The sequence below is a fragment of the Zalophus californianus genome, chromosome 2, assembly GCF_009762305.2.
Source record: "Zalophus californianus isolate mZalCal1 chromosome 2, mZalCal1.pri.v2, whole genome shotgun sequence".
Lineage (NCBI taxonomy): Eukaryota > Metazoa > Chordata > Mammalia > Carnivora > Otariidae > Zalophus > Zalophus californianus.
Window position 1 is genome coordinate 158,964,722 of NC_045596.1, and position 17,471 is coordinate 158,982,192.

The following is a 17,471-nucleotide window of genomic DNA, read 5'->3' on the forward strand; positions in this document are numbered from 1 at the left end:
TAAGTACATAGAATACAAAACACACAGTCGATGTGACATCAAGCTGGGCTGCCTTCCTCTTAGTTTGGGCCTCAGTTTCCTCATTTGTGACAAAGAGCTGGACTGGAAAACGTCCAGGGCTCTACCCAGCTTCAACAGTCTGTGGTTGGGTAGGGAGAGATGTTCCAGAATTCCACACACTCCCACTCCAACTCAGTAACAAACATTTCCCTTTTCAGCTCACAGAGACACAAAGGCACATTCTGTTCACGGGCTCGTGGACACACATGTGAACACAGCTACACACATGTCGCTGATGACACACCCATGAACTCTTGTTTAGAGGATGTGTCCCCCTGAGGGCCACGACAGAGGGACAGGCACACAGAGGCACGTGGATCCACAATGCGGAAATGCCCCCACCAGGGGATAGGGGCCTGAGTGCAAGTGGCCCTGCAGACGCGGAGGAGGCACATGCACACCTGCACTCACGACAGCCTCCCTGGGCGCCGGACATGCAAGCGGACGGCCCCCGGGAGACCCGAGACCGCTGCTAGGGCGCACAGCGTACAGGGCCGCAACCACTCCTTTCTCGGGCTACTCCCAGCTGGGGACTCCCCCCCGCCCCCGCCCTGCACCCTCCGCCCTCCGCCCTGCGCGCGCCCCCGCCGCAGTCCGCGTGCGCCCCCGCCGCAGTCCGCGTTCGCCCCCGCCGGTCAGCCCGCGCTCGGCTCCGGGCCCGCGCAGCTCTCCCTGCCGGCTCGCGAGAACGAGCAGGGGAGGGGACGGAGCCGGCGCCCCGAGGGCTGGAGGAGTCCGCTCTCCGCAGCGGGCGGCCGGGCCCCTAGCTGCGGCAGCAGCCGGCGGCGGCGGCGGCGGCGGGGACGTGCCAGCCCGCGCTGGGTGGCGGAGAGCCCGCGGGGCGGGGGCTGCGGCCGGTGGTCCGCGAGAGAGCTTGCAGGCAGCATGGCGGGGCTGCGGGCCAGGCGGAGCTCCGGGCTCCGGCTGCTGGCGCTGTCCGCGCTCGGCTTCTGCCTGATGCTGCAAGTCAGTGCCAAGAGGCCCCCCAAGACGCCCCCCTGCCCGCCCAGCTGCTCTTGCACCAGGGACACCGCCTTCTGCGTGGACTCTAAGGCAGTGCCCAGGAACCTGCCCTCCGAGGTCATCTCTCTGTGAGTGTCCTGCCCTGGTTTGGGAGGTGGGGGGAGCGGAGAGAGGGAGCAAGGCAAAAGCCCTCTGAAAGTGGATGCATGCTCCCCCTCTACAAAGTGTGGGGGGCAGGAGGACTCCAGGGGTCCTCAGGACTGGAGATTCAAGGCATCAGCCGGGCAGGGAGTTCTGTAGTCATGCAGGCTCAGCAGCCATGGCTGCGGAAAACAGGAGTTTATGGCCAAGAATGAATCATCACCATCAGCATCGGTGAGACCTACTGTGTGCAGGGCTCTGGCCATGGGGGGAGGGGTTGTTTACAAGAGCATGTGGGCCCCTGCCTGTGATGTCACACCAAGGGCAGAAAGGCTTCTTGTGGGGGGAGGGGTAGAAGTGACATGCACCCACACAGAGCCCTGGCACCAGGCAGCCGCCTTCCACTGGTCTTCCATCCACTCTGCACTGGGCCAGCCAGCCTGTCGCTTGCAGTAAATGGCCGCAGGGACTAGATGGGCTGTGTGGTCCTTAAGAGCAGGATGCTAATCCCCCACCCCCATCCCAGTGCCCCATCCCTCAACAGCACCCAGCACACGGTGGGTGTTAGGATGGTCTTGAAGGTGTGGGTACTGGAACCTTCTTTTGGCGGAAGGGGAAGCTCAGCCAGGGGCCCCTGGTGCTCAGGGAGGCAGTGGGGGTGGGGTAGTGATGAAGGAAGGCAATGAATTTTTCATAAAGAGAAGAGAAGGGTAGCCTCAGGTAGGGGGCCTGGGCTGGTGAAATGGGGAGTGTCCAGGCTAAGTGTGTGTAGAACCATTGCCCTGTTCACCTTGTGTGCCCTTCCACCCCCAGTCCCTGCATAGTCCCCACAGCACTGACTCCACTGTCCCCTGCAGGACGCTGGTGAATGCTGCCTTCTCGGAGATCCAGGATGGAGCATTTTCCCACCTGCCACTGCTACAGTTCCTGTAAGGACAGGGGCTTGGGGTAGGGCAGGTAGGGGGTGGGGCAGTGGAAGGGGACAGACCCTGGACTGGGGAGAGGAGAGCAAATGCACGTAGCCATCGCAGGTTAAGATGCAGGTGTCCCTTACTTTTGCTGGCTAGGAGAGCCACAAAAGGTGGAGCCGCATAGAGTCAGGAAGGGTGCAGGGAGCAGCAGGGGGAGAAGGAAGGAGGGGGTTGCATGCAAAAGCCAAGAGTGGGTATTTGGGGCCCAATTAGGAATGGAGACCCAAAGGAATTGGGCGCAGTAGCTTGGGCTGGTGCCAAAAGGTGGACATGGCAGGGGAGAAGGGTCATCTTAGAGACAGCTGACCCCAGGGACCAAGATTTGAAGAAAGCTCGGGGTCGAAAGGGAGGGAAGTGGGGGGTGTGGAATTTTAACAGGGGCTGTTACTGTTTGAAGCCCCAGTCGCAGGAGAGAGTGCCTTTGAGTTACCCCAACTCCTGTTCACCACGGGTTACCCTCGAACTCACCAGCAGTCTGAGAGGGACTGAGTGAGCTGGGGTGGGGGAGGGAGACAGACAGACAGTGGAGATGGAGACAGAGACAGAGAGACACAGTGGGGTGACAGGAGAGATCTGCCCCTGACTGTTTCTACCCTTGAAGCAAAAAGCTTCTGGGCCCAGAATAGGCTCCTGGCTGGTCTTGCTGCCGGGCTGCTCTGGGGTCCCGAGGTGGGACAGCAGGACCCCGCGACTGTGAGGAAGGCCCAGGGTGAGGCTGCAGGCTGGGGGGCTGGCACAGCGGGCACACCCTTGGAAGCTCTAATTCCCCCTCTGTCTCTCCAGGTTACTCAACTCCAACAAGTTTACACTGATTGGAGACAACGCCTTCACAGGACTGTCGCACCTGCAGTACCTGTGTGTGGCAAGGAGTGGGGAAATGGGAACCAGAAGGGAGGAGGGAGCCCGGCCTGGGTGGGTTGAGAGGGCAGGTTGAATGAGGAAGGCTGGGGGAAGGGGGGGAACGGGGAGGGAGAGCCCTTGAATCCTCTGACTGCAGGACCCAAGCAGAGGGTCATTTCATCCATCCCTCTGCCTAAACCATCCTGCCTGGATGCCTGGTCACCACAGGCTTCATGTCACCAGAATCAGAATGGAAGCCTGTCTCAGGACCATGGGCAGGAATCTAGGTGGGGCAGAGGGAAATAGCTCTGGGATACTGAGTGGCATCTAAGACAAATTCTCACTGTCTCCAGCTTCATTGAGAACAATGACATCTGGGCACTATCCAAGTTTACCTTCAGAGGACTCAAGTCTTTGACACACTTGTGAGTACATCACGGATACACACACATGGGACCCAAACCCCACATCTCCTGTGGCCTTTGGCCTCAGTCAGGTGACCCAGGGGTCTCTTGTGAGATCTTCAGGTGACCCAGGGGTCTCTCTTGCAGATCACTGGCCAACAATAACCTGCAGACACTGCCTAGAGACATCTTTCGGCCCCTGGACATCCTGAGTGACTTGTAAGGCTGAGCCCTACCTCTTTCGACAATGCCACAGAGGGGTGCATCTGGGGAGAGAGTGGTGTGGGAGCCAGAACTGGGAAGATCCTAAGGTCTTGGGAGGCTGGGAGGGCTTGGGTTTGGGGATGCCTCCTAGAAGGAGATACACAATGTATGTTTCTTAAACATGTACATTTTAAATGTATGTTTGATTTGAATGTACATTAAAGTCCTATAGCAGAGCCACAATCATTAATCAGTATTTACACAAGAAAATAAAAAAAAAAACAACAACCCAGGATTGTGGAAGGTTTGAAGGAACTGAGATGCAACATAGTTGTGCAGGTTATACCCTGCAAAAGGCACCTGACCCGGGAGGCCAGTAGGGACTAAAACTCGGCCCCTACTCTGCTGGCCAAGCACATGTCCATGGGGTGGCATGTAGCCCAAGGGGAACTTTTCTCTAATCTGTGCAAAGATGCCATGTGAGCAGCGAGGAGCAGCCTTGATTATACCCACTTCCAAAAGCCTAGAGAGCCCGGGGTGGGGGGGTGGGGTGTAGAGCCGTTGGGAACCTATTCATCTCTGGGTTCCCTCCATCCCCCTCACGAGCCAGGGACCTGCGGGGCAACTCGCTCAACTGCGACTGCAAGGTGAAGTGGCTGGTGGAGTGGCTGGCGCACACCAACACCACAGTGGCCCCCATCTACTGCGCCAGCCCGCCCCGCTTCCAAGAGCACAAGGTGCAGGACTTGCCGCTGCGGGAGTTTGACTGCATCACCACGGGTAAGAGGTGCCCCCCCCCCCCACCGCAGGCCTCCCCAGGGCAGCTCCTGGAAGCACCCCCAGCCTCCGCCTTGCCAGTCCAGCAGCCCTTACCCCCCAACAAGCTTTTATCCTTCTTCTTCCCACCCCTCACCTCTTGTCCCTGCAGATTTCGTGCTGTACCAGACCCTGTCCTTCCCAGCCGTGTCAGCCGAGCCCTTCCTCTACTCCAGCGACCTCTATTTGGCTCTGGCCCAGCCAGGTGCCAGTGCTTGCACTGTCCTCAAGTGGGACTATGTGGAACGGCAGCTTCGAGATTATGATAGAATCCCAGGTACCTATCCCTGGCCTGGCTGTGGTGGCCCCCACAATGCGCTGGGCTCCATTGTTCCTCCCCATTGAGTTCCTAGGGGTAGAGGCAGAGATGAGACACTGTCTCTGCCCATAATAACTTTCCGGTCTTTGGGGAGAGGCCAATACATACACACATAACATCCATATAATAGGTGGGTATGAGGAGGGAGATATGAATACGATGCTCTGGGACCACAAAGGAGAGATCTACCCTGGGCAATCAGGGAAGTCTTCCTGGTGGAGGGGATGCCTGAGCTGAGTCTTGAAGGGTGAGGGAGAGTCAGAGGTGATGCCTAAGTGCCTGGCTTAAGTATTGGGTGGTGCCAGTGAACCAAGAAGGAGATAAGAGTGGCTAGTGAGCTCAATTTGGGATCCACTGAGTTTGAGCTGTGTCTAGAAGGCTGAGGGAGACTTAGCTCAGAGAAAAAATTGTGGGAAGGGTATTCTGACAGCGAGAACAGTATGAGCAAATTCAAGAAGGTATGCAACGGCTTAGTGCATGAGTGCGTGCATGCGTAAACCATAAGCAGCTCATATGACTACAGCATAAGGGTCAAGGTCGAAAGAGGCAGATGAGACCCAAGAGACATGAGGACCAGGTCACAGGCAGATTTTGAGCAGAGTGTGTTAAACAAACCAACCAGTATTTTAGCACACTTTCTCTGTATGCAGTGTGGTGAGTGGCTTGGCATGGGACAAAATGTGGGCACACCGTAAGGGGGGGATGTGCTAGAGCATGGACTGGGGCAGCAGAGGTGGGGATGGAGAGAGAGATTTAGAATGGAGGAGTGAACTGACACAAGAGGAAACAGAAAATTTAAATTATCCTGTATCTCTGAAATAATTTGAAGTCTTTATAAAAAAGAAACCCTTCCCACAAAAGAAGACTCCAGGGCCAGATGGTCTCCCTGGTAAATTCTAGAAAACATTTACAGAAGAAATAATAGCAATCCTACACAAACTGTATTAGAAAGCAGAAGGGAGGGTTGACAGGACTCGGGACTGATCAGCTGTGGGTGAGTGAGGGACAGGGAGGTGTTGGGGATGGCTCCAGGTTTCTGGACAGGGTGACTGGGTGGAGCCACAAACAGAAATTGAGAACACAGAGGAGGAAGAGGAGCAGGTTTGAGGGCAGATATGTGCCCAGTCATGGCCAGATGGAGTTTGAGGTGCTCTTGGGGGTGTGGGCATGGAGGGTCTGAGCTGCAGCTTGGGAGCTGGGGGATTATGAGTATCTGGGCAGGTGGACCAAGGCTGTGGAAGGGACTTGGGGTGACTGCCAGAGCCCTGGGCTTCAGCATGGGCTTTCTTGGGGGGAGAGGTGGGGAGGAGGAAGGTGGCCAAAGCCGTGCTGGGAAGGAGGAGAGGAGAGGTAATAATTAGGGACATCAGGACGGGTGAAGAGTGTGGCCCGTGTGCTTCAGGTGCCTGAGAAGGGGCAAGATCGATCTGGTTGTTGAGCAAAAGTACATTCGTGCAGACATCTCGTACATAAAAGCCCCTTCAAAAGTGGGAATTCTTAGGATAATGTGTTTTCATACCCAACTATTCAAACATCAAACTGTCATTATATGTACCTTGGCTCTATCACCTGGCTGTGGATGGGCTCAGACTCTTCCTCCTTCTGCTGCCTGGCATCTGTCTGGCCAGCCAGGTAGCTTTGGGCAAGTCCCTTAAACTCTGAGCCTACTTGTTTCCATGTGAAATGGGCAAAATAACAGGATCCATTTCAGGGTGATTAATTGAGGCAATCTGTTACACTCAGCACAGGGACTTCACACAACAAAAATTCAATAATCGACATTATGGATAAACAACTGGTCAATATCTAGGGACACCTATTTTGTGCTCAGTGTCAGCTGATATTAAAACCCTGGGGGCAAGGGTGGAGGGAGAGTGATGCTGAGACAGATTATTAGCTGGGAAAAGTGGATGAAGTTCAGTGGGAGGGATACTGTAGCAGAGAGCCTTAGTCCTGGGCCAGGGTTGGAGGGGAGTGACACCCTTTTCCAGGGGCATGGCATGCGGTGGGGCCCGCGGCTGCCTGACCTTGCCTGATGCTGCGTCTCTCCATCCTGGCAGCCCCCTCTGCCGTGCACTGCAAGCCCATGGTGGTGGACAGCCAGCTGTACATGGTTGTGGCCCAGCTGTTTGGGGGCTCTTATATTTACCACTGGGACCCCAACACCACACGCTTCACCAAGCTGCAGGACATTGACCCACAGCGCGTGCGCAAGCCCAACGACCTCGAGGCTTTCCGCATCGACGGTGACTGGTACTTTGCTGTGGCCGACAGCTCCAAGGCGGGTGCCACCAGCCTCTACCGCTGGTACCAGAACGGCTTCTACTCCCACCAGGCCCTGCACACCTGGCACCGTGACACTGACCTGGAGTTTGTGGATGGCGAGGGCAAGCCACGGTTGATTGTGTCTAGCAGCTCCCAGGCGCCTGTCATCTATCAGTGGAGTCGCACCCAGAAGCAGTTTGTGGCCCAGGGCGAGGTGACCCAGGTTCCTGATGCCCAGGCCGTGAAACACTTCCGTGCCGGTCGCGACAGCTACCTGTGTCTCAGCCGCTACATCGGCGACTCTAAGATCCTGCGCTGGGAGGGCAGCCGCTTCTCTGAAGTGCAGGCCCTGCCCTCCAGGGGCTCCCTGGCCATGCAGCCCTTCCTCGTGGGCGGCCGCCGCTACCTGGCGCTGGGGAGTGACTTCTCCTTCACGCAGATCTACCAGTGGGACGAGGGGCGCCAAAAGTTTGTGCGGTTCCAGGAGCTGGCTGTGCAGGCCCCTCGGGCCTTCTGCTACATGCCTGCTGGGGACGCCCACCTGCTCCTGGCCCCCAGCTTCAAGGGACAGACCCTCGTGTACCGACACATCGTGGTGGATCTCAGTGCCTAGAGGGGTGCCGAGCCTCTGGGTGTCCGGGCGGCCCCTGGAGGATGCAAAGAAGTCTCTGTGAGCAGGATGTGTGCCCGTGTGAAGACACATGTAACCAACCTGCACACATGACCTCACGGACACCCCCCGCGCCCGCCCCCTCCATGAGCATGGGCACACACCGTGGGCAGGCCCAGGGGAGACACTTATACTATAGTTGTCATCAGCATGGAGACTTGTAGATGTGCCAGGCAACCCAGCTGCCCTGTGCCCTCTCATACGTGGACATCTGTCGGCCCCACATTCTACCCAAAGACACCCCCCCATCCTTGATCTGCTGCTTTCCCCAGCAGACTCTGGCCCCAGGGGAGGAGTATGGGGGGGGGGCAGAACCACCCCCTCCCGTTTTTCAGCTTAGCTTTCCTACTCTTTGGTCTCTCCTGTTGGTGCTCCGGGTGTCTGTTTTCCTGCTCATGTTCGGCACTGCAGCCCGCGGCCACATCCTTCACGCCGCTGGGCTCGCTCGCCCGCGCTATGCTCCTTCTGCATGCACACATGGACGCTGATGGACACCCTCAGTTACACACACACACCTGTTGACTCTCCCATTTCTGTGTGCACACATGCAGATTCAGTGCGGCCTAAAGAGGCTCTCCTTCATCACCTTGACTCTCTTCTTAGAGAAGGCACATGGTACCTGTCCTCCTCGGTTCATCTCTGGTGTGCCCACCCTGTAGCTCATAAGGATGGCAATGGTAGTGCCAGCCTCTGGGCACAAGCTTGATCTCCTGGGGGCAAAGCCCCTCTGCCCAAAGCAATAAAGCAGACCCCGAGTTCTTCTTAGGGCCTTCTCTGTTCTCACTGGAGTTTCCTGCTCTGACTTTGAATCCAGCTCACCTGTGGACGGGAGACCACCCAGATAAAAGCCTTTCAGCTTTTCTTTGCTGTGGCCACCCCAGCTTCAGACCACCCCGTGGTTCAGCCCCACGTTTGGGATGTGGACCTTGAGCTGTGTAGGCTCTGTGAGGTGGGTCCAAGAGCTGGCCGAGCCAGGGCCCCGGCAAGCACCTGAGCCTACTGGGCAGGTGCCAAGAGTGGAGGAGGGCTAGAGAGCATCCTGGGGATCCCAAGACCTCTCCAATCCACAGAGGCAGGGCCCAGGAGCATTGCCTCCTAGTGCAAGCTGAGTGGTGGAGGGGGTGAGGGTCCGGTAGAAGCAGCACGTGGGAGCCAAGCTCCTGCTGCCCTCTGCTGTGTGCTGGCAATACACAGCTCAGCCCTGCAAGGCCAGCGAAGGCGTGGGGTGAGGTGGGCAAACTTCCCTGTGCCCAGACTGTGGAGGGCCTACTGGTGGCAGGATGCCCAGGGGCACTTGGGGGCAATGTTATGACTCACTGCTGCAAATAAAAATTTCCCACCCCATTGCTTGCTCTCAGGTGTCCTGCAGTCACAGGCCGCCGTTTCATTCAGAACAGAGCCAAGGCTGTGCTCTCTGTCCCTGCCGTTCCCAGGCAGCCAGCATTAGCCTTCAGACCCCCTTCTTCCTTGCTCTCTTTCGGAAGAGCAAGTGGGTACCCCACGGTCAGCCGGTGCTGGGGTCAGGAGTTCACGATGATGACTCTCGGGTGCGGAGCAAGTGTGACTAGTCTCTACCACCTGGGGCTGACTCATAGCCCAATTGTTCCTTCCCGGAGATCACAGTCTTGGGGCCCACTGAGACTGGGGTCTGTCCCTCCGTCCGGTCAACTCCCACCAACATGGCCAAAGGCAAACTCAGCAGTCCCTCCACTCCTCTCCCCTCTGTTCCATTGCAGCTAGCCCTTGCCCTAGGTGTGAGATTTCGAGCAAGTCCACTGACTTCCCTGGCTCTCGGTTTCTCCTTCTGTAAAGTCGACACTAAAACCTACTCTGTCAATTCTTGATCCTGCCACTTTGCAGCAGGGGCATCCCCAACCATGATACTTAGCCCATTTGTATCTCCATTTTTCTCATCTGTAAAATGTGGATAATCAAGATACCTAGCTGACAGAGTTAGTGTGAGATTTAAATGCATGAACTATATGATACATTCACATATGGAAAGCCGTGGGAACAGTGCGTCCGACGCAGCGTTGTGACCCGTATTGGGCTTTAGGACTCTGTGAGGTGCTGAGGTGGCTCAGAGAAGGGTGATTGGTGGGAAAGGAGGAGGTTGGTCTTTGGGGAGAACTGCTGTCTGTGGACTAGGGCTTCTCCCCAGTCAGGCTCAGAGCCCCTGGGCCCTCTGTCTCTCCTGTAGCGGCAGCTGCCCCCACAAGCCTGCCCCTGAGCACACCCCCACACAATGCGGAATCTCATGGGCGCTGTGTCTGGAGGTGCATCTCTTCCAACCACATCCGTGTGCTCTTGGCTTAGCAGATGCCCCTCAGGCCCCCCAGCCACACTGTCCTGCTTTTTCAAATGGGGAATCGGCCCTCAGGCTGTGCCAGGGAGAAGTTGCTGGGGAAAGTGGGTTGAGTGTCCCAGACACATTGGTACACTGTTGCCTGGTGGAAAGATAAACATTCTGTCACTCTCCCTGGGACTCCCAGCGCTGGGAGACACTTCTCCCCTTGAATGCCCAGCTTTCTGCACATGGGGAATGAAGCCTGCTGTACGCCTGCCTGGTCACCTGCTCTGGGGGTCATCTGTGTGTCCAGAGAGTTGCTTAGCAACCCAGTGTAGCTGGGTGACTGTGTCAACATCTCATGACCAAAGGCCATGAGGGACAGAGTCCTCTCACTCTGCACCCCTCAGCTCCCAGCCACATGCCCCTCCACGCTGAGTCCTGCTCTCGGAAGCAGACCTCTGATGTCCCTTAGAGTCCCTAAGTGCAGTCATCAGGACCAGGAGTCTCCATGTGAGAGACCTTCCCCATGGGGATGGTCTTAAAGTGGGCACAGGAGAGCTCTTCGCCAGCAAGTGGGGGTAGATGCTGATGTCAGGTCAGGTGACTCTGGAAGGCAGCCAGGGAGGAGGAGGTTCTGCATCAGGTACCAACGGGCCCAAGGTGCACATGCACATAGTGAACCCAGGCACTCTTACCGCCTGAGGAATGGGTGTTCCTTCCCTCTTCCGCAGCCCCCTGCTCCTCCTGAGCCGGCCCCCATGAGTCAATCACATCCTTCTGCTCCCAGGAGACAAGGATGTGTCTCCTCAGTTAAGCTCGACTTTCACCTCTATCACAATGTTGTGCCTAGAGATGGGTGGTGGGACTCTAGCTCTTGGAGTCTCTCGTTATGCAAACATGGGGTAGGAGTGAGGCCCAGTGTGAGGGGGTGGTTAGATGGGAAGAGGGAGGCCTCAGGGGAGTTTCTCCTGTGGGTCAGTTTCACTGCTAGCTCTCACACCCAACACCACCAATAAAATGGATGATAGTAATTAAGACTACATAATTACCTCGTGTTTATTTATTCCCAGGAAGCCTCCTTTCCCTGGCCCCCATCATTACCTATTCCATCCTTTCAGTAGGTGATGGGTGTTAACTATGGCTCTAATAAAAAGTAGTTAACTGTCCAAGTTTCCCATCCCCATGGCTCTGGGTAACTCTGCTGTCTCCTTCACCTCAGCCCTGTGAAGCAGAAGGGAGGCTGCGCAGGGTGCAGAGGCATGGTCCCCACTGTCAGAGGGAGGAATGAGGCACTATGCAGAAGAGATACAAAGAATGCAGTCCTACATGCAAAGTTCTAGAAGCCACAAATCTTGCCTTCTCCTTCGAGCCTCCCACCTTCTTCCCCCTATACATCTGCCCCTAGAGCTTCTCTGTTCCCTCTCCCCTTCCTGGGCCTTGCTCAGAAGACTGATCAAGCCAAGCATTCACCCATCACCCACCCATCAGCCAGCAACCAAGGCGGCCCAGGGAATATATTTCCTAAATGGTTAAAAAAAGGGGGGGGAGGGAGGATCTTTGTAAAGGTCAAGACCTTGCTACAAAAATTAGCTACAAAGTGGCACTTGTCGATACGATTCAGCTCTCAGGGATGTTTGTGCTCTTGACTCACAGGAAAAGGTGGAACTTCAAACTTCCGGTGAAGATGAAAGGGGGGGTGGCTGGGGGTTCTGCCCAGAATCTCTCAGATCATCACAGTCAGCCCACCAGGTATGCGGGCTCTAGAGAGGTATCCCAGAGAGAAGTCAACTCCTGAAACCCACTCTTCAGGGTGAGTCTCATGGGAGTGTTGAGTCCCTCAGGTTCCCTCTCCTACTTCCTCCCGGTCTCACTCTACGTCAACTCAGCGTCTTTGAGGCGCTTACGCATCTCCTGACCCAGTGCTGCAAGACCTGGATCCGTTGTCGCTCAGCCAAGCCTTCTTCCACTTGTGCATGAGCCTGGAAGCAGGGTCCTGCACCCATCCCATACCTTGTCCCATTTTACCTAAGGGAAAGACGAGGTAAAGGGGGAAGCCAGGAAAACTCTGGACTCCGATTATCCTTCGTTTCCTCCTCCCCACCTTTTTTGTTGCCGTTTCCCAACCCCTAATGTTTCCAATTAGGGCGGCTACTCAACCTAATGGGCCCCATCCACCGGTAGGAGGCGCATCGCCCCTTTAAGGGGCAGGCCCCTGGCTTCTCTGACCTCGCCCCGCCCCCTCCGCGGCCGTACTGCGCTTGCGCCAAGCGCCGGCGACCAGGGGTTGGGCAGAGCCTAGTTCCGTGCAACTTTCAAGTGAGTTGCAAACTCCGCCCCGAAGCCGGTACTGGTGGCTGGGCACCCTGAGACCGCGGGGACCCTAACGAGCGAAGGCCGTGACCGCCACCCGCGGCCCGGGACCCGCAGCAGCGCCACGGCGAGAGCCGGACACCTGGTTCCCCGCAGCAGGAAGTGCGGGGCTGAGCCGTAACTGCCCCAGGAGCGCGGCTGGGCGGAAGAACGCGGCTCCCGCCCTTACCGGCTCCCAAGTCGGTTCCTCCGAGCCCCGGCCTCCTCGCCTCAGCCCACGGGTCTCCCCGCTCTTCAGGCTCTGTGCACTGCGGAGTTAGGGGGCGGCGGGCTCCGCCTCTGCCAAGGGGCAGCCCGAGCGCCCCTCTCGTTCCCGCACTTCCACTGATTACCCCGTCCCAGCCCCGCGTGAGCGTCCCCTGGTCATCTTTTTGTGGGGGTTCCCCCTTCGTCCCGAGGCTGCAGGATGGTGTCCTGGATGATCTGTCGCCTGGTGGTGTGAGTATGGCTGCTTTCATACACCCTCTACCCCCAGGAACCAGACCGCACCTGAGGTGGAAGATAGGAACGTCTGGTGGGAAAGGGGGCTTTCTGTGCTTCGGGTCACAGCTCCCTCAACACTCACCACAAGGGTTAACGGACCTGCGGGCCTGCACGTGCCATCGGGCACCCTTGCTTGTTCTCCACCCCCAAAGTCTCCTTGGCTCCATGGCGACCCCTCCCGCAGTCACACACACTGCAGACAGGCGTGTGGGACAGAGGCCCTCACGCCAGCCTGCAGCCCCTTAGCAAACACAAGGTGGTGTGGCACGTTGTGGGCGGAGATTCCAGGAGCCTACTTCCCATCTGAGCAGTCACATGACTCACCACTCTGGCCTCAGCCGACCCACTCTGTCCTCTCACCTTCTGTTATTCCAGCAGCTGGCTCCAATATTCCTGTCTGCAACCTGGCAGTGCCAGGTCTGGTGGCCCTAGCCTGATTGCATGTCCATGGGAGGGGACTGCCTGGTGCTCTCACCAGCTCCGAAGCCTGCCTCCCATCCGCCTGTGTGTGGCTGTGTGTGCTCCTCCTCAGTCATGCTCCCATAGGCCACTGGTGCAGGCCTGGGCAGGCTTGGGGTGTTTGTAAACAGCAGGGTGGGGAGGTGGCCTCCAGGGCACTGACTCAGGCACAGGTTGTGCAAGCCAAGCGGGAAGAACAGGATAGGCCCTTGCCACTTCACCCCTGGGAGGGAGATGGCCACCTGGTGGGGGGCAGGAGGACATGATGCCCCTCATACTCCCCCTCTGTTTTATGGGCTCTTCTAGGTTGGTGTTTGGGATGCTGTACCCAGCTTATGCTTCCTACAAGGCTGTGAAGACCAAGAACATTCGTGAATATGTGAGTGTGACTGTGGGCAGGAGGGCTTGGTTTAGATAGGGTGGGACGACAACCTTGGGAGTATGGTAGGACTTGGCAAGGTGGGGAGGGTCTGACCTGCCCTCCCCTTCCTCCGGGGCATAAGCAGGTGGCATATCCTAAGCAGAGTGGGTGTGGTTGGAAGGCAGGCTATTGGGGTGCCTGTGCAGAATCATGTGGGTGAAGCTTCTTGGGGGTGGGTACAGAGATGAGTGGCAGTTTCTCAGGCAACTCTCTAGGGCCAGCCAGGTGCCGGGAGAATGCAGCAGGACAGGCTCTCTGGAATCTCCGGGTCAGCCTGGGACAGGGGAGTTGGCTCTGCAGGCTCAGCTGTTGGCCTCTGACCCCCCTGCCCCCCAGGTCCGGTGGATGATGTACTGGATAGTCTTTGCACTGTTCATGGCCGTGGAGACCTTCACAGACATCTTTATTTCCTGGTATGCATGCAGGGGGTCTGCGGGCGGTGGGCAGGTGACGGCCCACTCTCAGCCTGGCTGACCTTGCCGCCCTGTGCTCTGACAGGTTCCCTTTCTACTACGAGATCAAAATGGCCTTTGTGCTGTGGTTGCTATCACCTTACACCAAAGGGGCCAGCCTGCTTTACCGCAAGTTTGTCCACCCATCCTTGTCCCGTCATGAGAAGGTACTCTGCGGGGAGTCAGGGAGGGAAACATAGGGGTGGGTGTGAAGGAAAGGGCCCTGGACTCGGGCTCAGGATTCTGGGTGATTATCTGAGTCCTGCTGCCGTTTTGCTGTGGGGCCTTGACAGAAACTAGCCTTCTTCCTCTCTCGTGATGATTGGATGGGAGCACATGTGAATGACCATTTGAGAGTGTGAAACACCAGCTGGAAGTTGTTCAGGGGATGGTGGGAGGAGGCTGCGTGTGGTCACTCACGGAGGTGTGGGAATGGGTGGGTGGGGAGCCCTGCTCGGTGTGGTTGCCAGTGCCCTGTAGGTGGGGGTGGGCAGGGAGGCATGGTCCACAGCACAGGAGTGACTCAACTGTCCAGCTGAACTCCCCTCCACTTTCCCGCCCTCCGCAGGAGATTGACACCTGCCTCATGCAGGCCAAGGAGCGCAGCTATGAGACGGTGCTCAGCTTTGGGAAACGGGGCCTCAACATTGCTGCTTCAGCCGCTGTGCAGGCTGCCACCAAGGTGCCCTGGGTCCCAGCCCTCCAGCAGCCCTCCCACTCCCAGTGCCTTTTGGGGGCATCCAGCTCTCTGTCAGGGAGCCAAGAGAGAGCACCTGAGCATGCCGGGGAACAGGGTGAGGGGTGACAGGTGGGGTGTTGGCAGGAGGATGGAGCTGGAAGTTCAGACTTCCTTGGCTGGGACAGTGATCATGAGGAGTTGGTCCTGCTCTCTGGGCCTTCACTTCCTGTTCGTGCCACAAAGGCATGGGGCTAGGTTACTGAGCTGCTTTCAGTCCTGAGGCCTGGGCCCCTTCATTTCCCTGAGCAGCTGCTCTGGCTCAGCCCCCTTCCTGCTAGGATCCCCTGCCCCATCCCTCCAGGTGACGCGGTGGCTCCCCGGCCCTTGCAGAGTCAGGGTGCACTGGCCGGAAGGCTGCGAAGCTTCTCCATGCAGGACCTGCGCTCCATCCCTGATGCCCCTGCCCCCGCCTACCGGGATCCCCTCTACCTGGAGGACCAAGTACCTCGCCGCAGGCCACCCATCGGTGAGTGGGAGAGAGATCCGGAGCTTGTTTGTTCCGAGGGGAATGTTGCTTCCATGCAAGCTGTGGCTTCCCCAGCGGTTAGAAGAAGGCCTGGCTTGGCTCGAGGCTTTCAGACTATGGAAATGCCCAGCTTTGCCTCCCCGGCCTCCCCCTCCTCTATACAGGGTACCGGGCAGGGGGCCTGCAGGACAGCGACACCGACGATGAGTGTTGGTCAGACACAGAGGCAGTTCCCCAGCCACCCAGCCGGCCCCGAGAGAAGCCTCTCAGCCGCAGCCAGAGCCTGCGTGTGATCAAGAGGAAGCCGCCGGTGCGGGAGGTCAGTGGCAAGGAAGGCACGAAGGAGGTGGGCTGTCCAGGCACTCGGGCCTAGACCTCCTCAGGTTGTACCTGCTCTCTCCCCCCAGGGCACCACCTCGCGCTCCCTGAAGGTTCGGACAAGGAAAAAGACCATTTCTTCAGACATGAACAGCTAGGGTCTGCAGAGCCTGGTCTAATCTTACCTCTTGCCTTATGGGGCGCTGGGGGCTGTTTGGAGGGTACCTCTGGCTGCACGTCTGACCTGTCTACGCCAGCTGCTCAGGCTCTGTCCTCCTGGCTCCTGGTGTCGTCAAGGGCCAGGTGCTGCCGGGGCCATGCACAGGGCTATACCTGCAATGTACCAAAGCAGGCTGGGCCCAGGGTTCTATTTATTGTCTTTCTCATCCTTCTACCCCCCCCCCCCCCGGGTGTGTGGGACCAGAGTCCTTCCCAAACCTCTGCAGGTGAAACCAAAAGTCCACCCAGCTGTGTTCATTCCTTCCTGTCCTTCAGAGTACTTGACAGCCTCCTCCAAGGCCTGTGTGTGTGTGTTGGTGTGGGTGGGTGTGGGTGTGTGTCCTGGCTGTATGTTTTGTGTTGGTGAATGAGGTCAGGTTTATGCACGTTTTGGTAAATAAACACATAAAAGTGTTCTGTTTGTTCTGGTTTGTATTCCTGGTGCTCATAGCACACATTATTATAAACAGCCTGCCGCAGGCCAGTCCGGGCCTAGGATGGAGGCTAAAAGGACAGACAGACTGCCAGAAGGACCCAGTCTTCTGGGGGAGGTAGCCATTGACATATAGTTGTGATGTGGCGAGTACTGTCACAGGAAGCTCTTGGAGACCTCTGAGAACACAGATGGGAGACTGGGGGGAGGGGGGAGGGACACCCCTGAGAGGGGTCAGAGTCTAAGGCTGTAGACAGGGGGAGATGGGGTTGGACCTTGATGGGAAGTAGAAGCCAGTGGGAGCACAGGTGTGGAGGGAACTCGGGCAGCATAGTAATCTCATGGGGATTAGCTGGAGCTATAAACAGATTAGGCCTGGGGAAGCCAGCTTCCCCCATGGGCCCGTGGGGGTCTCTAGGGGGGTCCCTAGACCAGCTCTAGGGGTCGAGTTCCTGTAAACACCCAGGTTGGCTGTGGGAGCATTGTACCTCTTCAGAGTGGCCGCGAGAGGGCAGCAGCTGCCAGGGTCTGGGCTGCCCCTAGCTTCCAGGTCAAGGAGGGCGGGGTTGGGAGGCTGGCCAGAGCCCTGCCCGAGAGGGGCCTGACCGCTGGCTGGCAGGCTGGCTGGCTGGAGAGACGATGCAGAATTCTGGCCTGGCCTCCCGTGGCCCTCTCTGCTGCTCCTTCCTGTTGTTTGTGGTCAGTGGTCCTGTCTGCCCCATCCACGGAGTCTCCCCCGTTCTGAGACCCAGGCTCTTCCTGCTCTACTCCCTGGGGCAGCCTGTGCTGGCTTTGCCCCCTCCGGCCCCTGGGTGCTGGTCTCACCACAGTGTCCCAGGGCTGCTCCCCTCAGCCACCCCGTGCCTGTGCTTCCTTCCCACTTTTGATTAAGCAAAGAGGTGGGTGGGGAGAGGGGACATACGGTGGTAACCCTGAGTGACCTGAGGAGTATGGATTAACTCTTGGTGTGGGGATTATCTGGGTTTTATTTGGGGAAGGCACTTAATCGGCTGGGGTGGTTTAGCTCCTCACTATTGATGTTCGGTGACTTCCTATCTAGGCCTTCCCTTGCATCTCTTCATTTATTCACTCAAAAAATCTCCGTTGAGCATCTCCCAGGTGTCAGGCACGTTTTGAGACACTCAGGACGCAGAGTCTCGGAACGGCT

At 57.6% G+C, this 17,471-nt stretch overlaps 2 protein-coding genes across 3 annotated transcripts; both read left to right on the forward strand.

The window, feature by feature from the left end:
• The first annotated feature begins 688 nt into the window (after positions 1–688).
• LGI3 (leucine rich repeat LGI family member 3) lies at positions 689–8,436 on the forward strand. The gene is made up of 8 exons (XM_027600685.1): positions 689–1,151; positions 2,022–2,093; positions 2,919–2,990; positions 3,329–3,400; positions 3,527–3,598; positions 4,194–4,363; positions 4,512–4,676; positions 6,779–8,436. Exons 1-8 carry the CDS (start codon positions 946–948, stop codon positions 7,594–7,596), a joined length of 1,647 nt encoding a protein of 548 aa, XP_027456486.1. The 5' UTR covers positions 689–945; the 3' UTR covers positions 7,597–8,436.
• A 3,779-nt stretch (positions 8,437–12,215) lies between these two features.
• REEP4 (receptor accessory protein 4) lies at positions 12,216–16,276 on the forward strand. Of its 2 annotated transcripts, none has more exons than XM_027598770.2 (8): positions 12,216–12,751; positions 13,562–13,634; positions 14,013–14,089; positions 14,175–14,295; positions 14,697–14,810; positions 15,198–15,333; positions 15,498–15,652; positions 15,741–16,276. In XM_027598770.2, the coding sequence occupies exons 1-8, from the start codon at positions 12,720–12,722 to the stop codon at positions 15,807–15,809; spliced, it is 777 nt and encodes a 258-aa protein (XP_027454571.1). In that variant the 5' UTR covers positions 12,216–12,719; the 3' UTR covers positions 15,810–16,276. The 2 variants fall into 2 exon arrangements, with proteins under 2 accessions (XP_027454571.1, XP_027454572.1); XM_027598771.2 differs by lacking the exon at positions 12,216–12,751 and adding an exon at positions 13,070–13,213.
• Positions 16,277–17,471: the final 1,195 nt, after the last annotated feature.

Bases quoted from the DNA above. Each gene is read 5' to 3' on its own strand.
- LGI3 (XM_027600685.1), top strand. From the start codon at position 946: ATGGCGGGGCTGCGGGCCAGGCGGAGCTCCGGGCTCCGGCTGCTGGCG. The intron at 1,152-2,021 runs GTGAGTGTCCTG...TGTCCCCTGCAG, and splicing joins CCCTCCGAGGTCATCTCTCT to GACGCTGGTGAATGCTGCCT. The intron at 4,364-4,511 runs GTAAGAGGTGCC...TTGTCCCTGCAG, and splicing joins GTTTGACTGCATCACCACGG to ATTTCGTGCTGTACCAGACC.
- REEP4 (XM_027598770.2), top strand. From the start codon at position 12,720: ATGGTGTCCTGGATGATCTGTCGCCTGGTGGT. The intron at 13,635-14,012 runs GTGAGTGTGACT...CCTGCCCCCCAG, and splicing joins CCAAGAACATTCGTGAATAT to GTCCGGTGGATGATGTACTG. The intron at 15,334-15,497 runs GTGAGTGGGAGA...TCCTCTATACAG, and splicing joins TCGCCGCAGGCCACCCATCG to GGTACCGGGCAGGGGGCCTG.